This window comes from Sebastes umbrosus, chromosome 1 (assembly GCF_015220745.1).
Source record: "Sebastes umbrosus isolate fSebUmb1 chromosome 1, fSebUmb1.pri, whole genome shotgun sequence".
In the NCBI taxonomy this organism is placed as follows: Eukaryota; Metazoa; Chordata; class Actinopteri; order Perciformes; family Sebastidae; genus Sebastes; species Sebastes umbrosus.
In genome coordinates, this window is record NC_051269.1 from 16,048,276 (window position 1) to 16,055,368 (window position 7,093).

At 40.6% G+C, this 7,093-nt stretch overlaps 1 protein-coding gene across 1 annotated transcript; it reads right to left on the reverse strand.

Moving 5' to 3' along the window:
- Positions 1-179: 179 nt before the first annotated feature.
- On the reverse strand, positions 180-6,170 carry tgm5l (transglutaminase 5, like). The gene is made up of 14 exons (XM_037782319.1): positions 6,013-6,170; positions 5,690-5,872; positions 5,350-5,583; positions 4,911-5,029; positions 3,838-3,966; positions 3,287-3,464; positions 2,917-3,052; positions 2,652-2,755; positions 2,314-2,553; positions 2,151-2,213; positions 1,848-2,057; positions 1,537-1,694; positions 1,196-1,332; positions 180-712 (listed from the first exon to the last, which is right to left on the reverse strand). Exons 1-14 carry the CDS (start codon positions 6,017-6,019, stop codon positions 559-561), a joined length of 2,052 nt encoding a protein of 683 aa, XP_037638247.1. The 5' UTR covers positions 6,020-6,170; the 3' UTR covers positions 180-558.
- Between the last annotated feature and the right edge of the window lie 923 nt (positions 6,171-7,093).

A 7,093-nucleotide genomic window follows, 5' to 3' on the forward strand; every position in this document is an offset into this window, starting at 1 on the left:
AATAAATATGGAATGATCCTTGTGTGAATTACATGTAATTAGAAGTATTTCATTCAGACTGAACTAAAATGTACCTTTTTTTGAGGAAAGGTTGCCCTCTTCAGGGCAGGAAAAGAACTGCAATAACATAAATACATATATACTGTATATTTGACAGTCAGAATAAATGTCACACTTAGTAGATATAAACACTTTTTTTTATTATTTTATTTTTCAAACAAAGCAAAAATCACAATTATCCAAGTAGACATGTTTGTTAAAAAGTGTTGATTTTCATGGCTTGAACACATAAATAGCATAATATATATCAATAAATAAATATAATTTACATTCACATTTATATCTAACAAAGCAATAGAAAAACATGAGGGTTGACAATAATCTGAATGTTTCCTCTGCGACTGATGCTGCCACCGGGTTGCCATGTTCTGGCCTTCAGTTGGGTGACTTAGTTTTTACATCATAAATATATATAAAACGAAAAAGGAAAACACTGACATCAAATGTATCGTACCCAAATGTGACACCTGAGCAAAAAAACACATCCAAAAACAGAATTTAAGCTCTGTTGACGGAGACCATCTTGTAGCCTCTGATAGTGGAGTTGACGTGTGAGAGTGACAGGCTGGCCTGCAGCATCTTTGTTCCCACCTTGCTGGGAATGAAGTCGATGCGCTGCACCACGCTGCCTCCTGGACGCAGTGGGAGCATCCTGCAGGAACACACAGAGAAGAAAGAAAAGAGTTCACAAGATGCTCAAGTACTACAGTATGCAGTGATCACGAATAGCTGACACAGGCTCTAATTTTGCTTGCGACAGCTGAGCTACAATTATTACCATGTGAATGTCTAAGCACACATTGTAAGATTATAGTTTTGTCTAATCACACACAGCCTTAAATAACCCCTTTAGTGCCTGTAAATAATTATTGGCCCCGATCAGCTCAAAGCAGTGGAACATTTTGTTGACTTGCCTCGCCACGCACGCCTGAACACAAACATGAGCAGGACAATGCAAGTGTAACAAGCCTACATTCCTCCAACAAAGACACGCTGTGCCGTCATGTCACGGTGACACTCCTATATTTGAGCATTCCTCAGCCCATTCATTGTGCAGCCATTCGTGATGCTGAGGTCATTAAACATTGAACCTGTACATGAAAAAAAATGAAGACAAGAAGTCCTTCATTCTTACCTGAAGTGGACCTTTTTCCGGATCAGCCCGGCCCCGGCTACAGTCAGTACTCCGCTCACCGGGTGAGAAAACGGGTTGGTGAAGGTCACGGCGGCAACCTGCTCTTTGTTAGACACGATGGAGTCTTCATCTGCAATCTGAAGGACACATTTATGTTAGTGAACCCTGATAAGTCCCTTTAATTACCCCTCAAATATCTCTAAAGTGAGTCAATGCATTCTGTCTGTTTCCTATACAGCTATCAAGCTGCTGCACCATCACATCAGAGAAGCAAATATTTTGGATCCTTTGCGAATAATGTATCCCTTTGTTTAGAATATTATTTGGTATCTAAAAGTTACCTCTATGTTGAGCTGAGGGCTGGCGATATTCAACTCCTCCGAGGCCAGGAACCGCTCATGACTGGCTACGTCCTCCAGGACCACTGCGAGGTTGATCAAGTCGTCTCCCACCACGTCCTCATACTGGGCTGGGAGGATCTGCTGCTGAATAACCTTGACTGGAAAGACAGAGGGAAGAAAGAAAAACATTTAAACCACGATTCTCACAATATGTGCCAATTAATTTAGTGACAATTGACTGATCAATTAATTGTCTAATTGTTTGAGGTTGGATGTGAAAGTCTGTATAGATGAGTGAAAGGTGAATTTACCTTCCATGGGTGCCAGCTGCACGACGCCGTGGGTTTCCCAGAAGGTGTCTGAGGGGCTGTTGTTGTATTCTTTAGCCTGGGCGTTGAGATGCACCTTCATCATCTTGGCCACCCTCTGCTTGTTGATGACCTTCACCGTGAAGCGGACGGGCTCCCCGGCAACAACAGCTTTATCCAGGATCAGGACGACTGACACACCCTTGGACGAGCCTGTGAAATAAACATAAAGAAAGCCAGTGCGTGAGATGATGACATTGTTTTTAAACAGATGACGAATAGTCCGATTATTGTATTCAAAATTACCTCTGTGTAACGTTGAGTCATCTGATATTGTGGAACATCTTGATGAAAGTGTTGAAGTCGGGCCTATGTTGTAAAGATTGAAAGAACATTGTGAGTATTTATGCCTTAGAGTGACACTTCTCTAGTGAGCAAATGAATGAATTTCTGTGTTCTGTGTTCATACTTTTGATGTATTTGTAGTCTCCTGTGATGTTCTGGTGTCTGGGGGAGCCCACCGCTTTGGTGCAGATGAGGGATCCCACCCTCTCCGTGTCCTTGCTGTAGCTGACCACACGACCCTCGCTCACCACGATTGAGTGGACGTCGGCGTTTACCTCGGCGTAGACGAAGGGGATGTCGAAAAACAGGTCGATACGCCGATCCTTGATTGCTTTGACTGGGGCCGGGCCACAGCAGAACACTCCTAGGGTAAAAGAAAGGAAGAAAAAGAAGGTTATGGTGATGTTTGTTCAAGAAAACACATTCAAGCATGATTAAAAAAGGGAGAAATTTGTTGCACACCTCTGCTCCTCTCCTGGGGGGTCGGGTCCAGAACCTGCCAGCCATCCATCCCAGATCCCAGATCCCGGCGAGTCATCCAGCACTCCACCCAAACATGGAAGTTCCTGTGAAGAAGAGGCAAAATAAGATATCACAAAGCATTAAGAGGCGTTTTTTTTTTATTTAAAAAGTGATTTAATAAGCCAGGGTCACTTTCACAAAGTACTGTTGATCATATTTGCCAAGTAAACTGAGGTTAAAGGTCAAAGGTTAAATCCCTACTCACCATATGCTGTCTTTGCTGCGGTTCAGCTTCTGCCCTGTTTCGCTGTAGTACTCCTCAATCACCAGGTTGTCGTTGGTGTCGTGGGCAGAGTTGAAGTTTGTGACGACGCGGCAAGGAATGCCAAGAACTCTCATCACTGAAAGACGTGATTAAAAAAACAAACAGATGTTTACACACTGATGAATACGTCTGAACATTGTGTAATGGAAAAAATGAGGTGGTATGTGAACATGACTGTTAAGACATCAATCATTATGTCATAGGTTTAGTACTGGTTATTGAAGATTTGTACAAAAGTAAAGAGTTAAAAGCGCTTGACTGATATTTTTATATGATTTCAGTAACTTTTGCTTCATCATGATATAATCACCTGTGCACATGACGGCTGCAAACACCCAGCACTGTCCATATTTGACTGGGCTGTAACCAGACTCAGCCCACTGTGTCAAGATGTCCCCACTCCCAGTCCACAAGGATGGATTAACTCCTTGTTTGTAGTCACCTTCCCACTTCCCTTGCAGCACGCCACGGTCGTCCTCGCTGTTGATCTGAACATAAAAGAGAAGATAAATGTAATTTTCCATCTGCAGTTCCCAAACATCATAAAGCAAGTTGGGACATCTCATCATCTTCCCAGATGATTCTGATTCAGAGTGGAAGTTTAATAACCACTTTTTTTTTTTATTGCAGTAATTATAGCGTGCCTGCACGTGACATTACGTTTTCTAAACCTGCAGCAGGTGTGTTTTTATCTGCAGAACACAGTGTTCCTGTTCAAGATGCAACATGTTTTTAATAAGCAGTGATACGCTCCTGATGTCATACAAAGTAAATAAAAACATTGATGAAACAGAACACTGGTAGCTAGTGATTTATATTCATATCTGGAAGTTTATGTGTTGAAGTTGTGTTTGTACCCACCATGGCAGACACGACCCGGCTGATGTAGACGGGGTTGTTTCGGTTCAGGTAGTCCATTCTCCTGTTCTTCTGGTGCTGGGGGCTGACTTGGAGCAGATTCAGACACGTCTCCAGAACACCAGGCTCAAACTGCACAGGTAGAGAGAAAGAAATGAGAGGATTAACTAAACATATAGTGACCAATTTGGAGCATATTCTGATAAATAAATACGTGCTTCATGTTTAATCCAATTACTAGTTTTAAAAGTATATACTGTAAGTGGACACAAGCGATACTTTACTGTGAAATGCCACTTATTAGATAACTGGGCTATATAGATAAAATTGACTTGACTTGAAATACGAATGATGGCGAGTGACCTTAAGGTACAGTTAAGAGGGAAAACGCGGGAGCTCACATCTCACATACCAGCTTTGTCTTCTAAAAATTACATTCCCATACAACTAAACTGCATTCTCAATTACGTTTGGAATTATGTTTGTTTTTTTTATTAAACCTACCGCTGTAGTTTTGTTGCATTTTTCATTTTATTTTGTTTCAATTTACAACTGTAACCACGTGTTTAAAACTGTTTAAAACTGTTTAAAACTGCGACCATTTTGATGGAGACAGGATTGCATATACAGAAGGCCTATATCGTGTAGGCTACTGTAGAAAAACATATTTAACACGAAAATATTTATTATTTTAATTTGCCTTAAAATAACAGGCTACTGGAAAATATGAAATTGAGTGGAATGTTGATTTGCATTTGTGATAAACAATTTTAATTCATCAGTAGCTCAGACCGGTAACATCGTGAGTGATATGGTCATGCGATGCAGAGTAAAGACTTATTGCTTGAGTTTACATCAGTGTGAACAGTCTGTTGGTAATGGCATACTGAATCGTTAATTTAGTAGGCAGTATACAGTACATACTGATTGAGTAAGTAGTACACAGTATATTAGTATGCGACTTCGAACACAACCTAAGAAATTACCACAGAGTTGAGTCAGCACCTTCGCTAACCTGATGATTTTTTTCCCTTATTGAACATTTGCAAAAAAAGCTCATCAGCAGATTTTCATACCTGATCGAAGGACCATGGTCTTGACACCAGGTTCATAGCCGTCCCTATAAACAGCAGCCCGGAGTCATTCTGGATGTACTCTTCTCTCTGGTCCTCAAAGGGAATATGCACAACATCCTCTGCAAGAAATAAACCTGACATTTAGTACATCCTCCTGTATTTACATTTCAAACCACAATGCTAAGACTTCAGCTCATTTTTATGTTATTCCCTATATATTTGTAAAGCTGGTGCATATCAGACTCCCATGAAAGGAAGTAATAAGTGATTAAAGGTGATGAATGGATGCAACACATCATCATGAACTCATTCAGCCACACAAACCATGTCTATAAGTACATTTCTGCTTTGGTTTTGCTGAAGCCATCAAAACCTTCTGAGTCTGCAAAACTGTATTTGTATGAAGCTTCTGATCAATTCACTGGGTTGGTTGACTCACCGCGACACCAGGGGTTGCAGAGCATGATGAATTTGCCGAATGCGCAGGTCTTCTTGCCGTTCTGAGTGAACACAAACTGAAATCTGTAGCAGCCCACCGAGGCGGAGGCCGGAGAGGAGATGAAGATGGAGGGGTTCTGGTGTTTCAGGCCCTCTGGGTCAATATAGGCTTGCCAACAAGAGGAAGAAGAAACCTTCTTGGAGAGAGTGACTGGCATCACCACATACAGGCGGCCTGAGGAGAGAAGAGACAGTTAGGCATTTCAAATTGTGGTTCAGAGTGGTTGCATACAACAGCCATTCATCATCATTCATTCATAAAATCTAAATGTAGACTATACCTAGCATAACTTTGACCTTCAGAGAGTCGGTCTTGGGGTTGAAGGCTCGGCCCTTCAGTTGCAGACTGATTTTGAACGGGTCTCCTCTTCGCACCACCAGGGCTTTGGAGCTGCTGAAGCCCTCTGTCCTGTGTCTCTCCATGTTTTCAGCTTTTTCCAGGTTGACATTTTTCATTTTCAAGTCTGCAAATGAAGAAAAGATTAATACAAAATGTAACAGTCAAACAGAAAGATCAAATACAAAAAGGCAGGCTACAGTTAAATGATAAAACAACAAAATAGGCAGATAAAAAATAGCTTGCATTTGTAAAGAGAAACCTCACCTTCCATTCGTTAGTGTCTTATTTTCAATGCAAGGTTTTATGATCCTGTTGTCAACCTCTGCCGCTTTATAAACCCTCTGAAAGGGTGGAGCAAAAGTATTTCACATAGTGTAAAAGTAAAACCGGTTTCCCTCAATTGTAACTAAGGCCCTCAAGTCATGTGTACCAAAAAAACATACAGTTCACCACAAGATGGGACACCCCTCCTTGTTGACAGTTGCAGGTGTGCGGTTTCATTCATGTACAAAGTAAAGCTTGCGTGAGTAATCAGACTCAACCCAGTTCAATGGAAGAATAGAAATGATTACGTTAGTTTGTTGGGGCATGAACTCTGGCAAGAAGCTGCAGAGTTTTGCAATAGAGATGTCAGACCTGTAGCAGGTGCAGAGATACTATTTTGGTGAACACAACTGGAATTGTGTAATTTTCTATTCTGGATGATATCTATTCAGTGCACAAACTCGTATTGTAGTATCTGTTCATAGTGTGTTGTTATAGACCATTATATAGGAGGATTAGTTTGGTATCATGCTACATGTATCTGCCCTTTAAACCTTGTGTGATTACAACTAAAGCTGTTGCAAAATTTAGTTTGAAACGGTGATTCAGATTTTTGTCATCAGTGTCAGATGCTTCCCAGGAATCACAGAAGGCCTTACTGACGTCCTGGGTTTTGTTTCCTGCTTCTAACGTCATATTCTTACTTTACCCTGCGGGTTTTGCTTTGTTTATCTGGCTTCGATCACTTTTACTGATAGTTTTTAATCATTTAATTTATTTTTCTCATGGACACTTTGAGTCTGCTTATTTCTAAATTGATTTAAAATAATTATATAATCATACTGACATACTGACCGACTTTTATGATTAGATTTAAAATGTCACTCACAAACTACTTTGTACATGTGTGTGTATCATATCTAGAAATGGTCATGGCCAGAAAATGTATTAATATTGATTGATTATTTTCCATGATGGGTATTTAAAGAACGACTATCACTTTTTACTGTACAAATCCTGTGACCTTCTATATTAGGAGGAGCTCCCTGTTTGGTCTGTGAGTTAGATTCTGGAGATTATA

Excerpts from the sequence above, each read along its gene's own strand:
- tgm5l (XM_037782319.1), bottom strand. Across the intron at positions 5,030-5,349 it reads CTGCAACCCCTGGTGTCGCG|AGGATGTTGTGCATATTCCC; the intron begins GTGAGTCAACCA and ends TATTTCTTGCAG. Across the intron at positions 1,695-1,847 it reads GCAGCTGGCACCCATGGAAG|TCAAGGTTATTCAGCAGCAG; the intron begins GTAAATTCACCT and ends CTGTCTTTCCAG.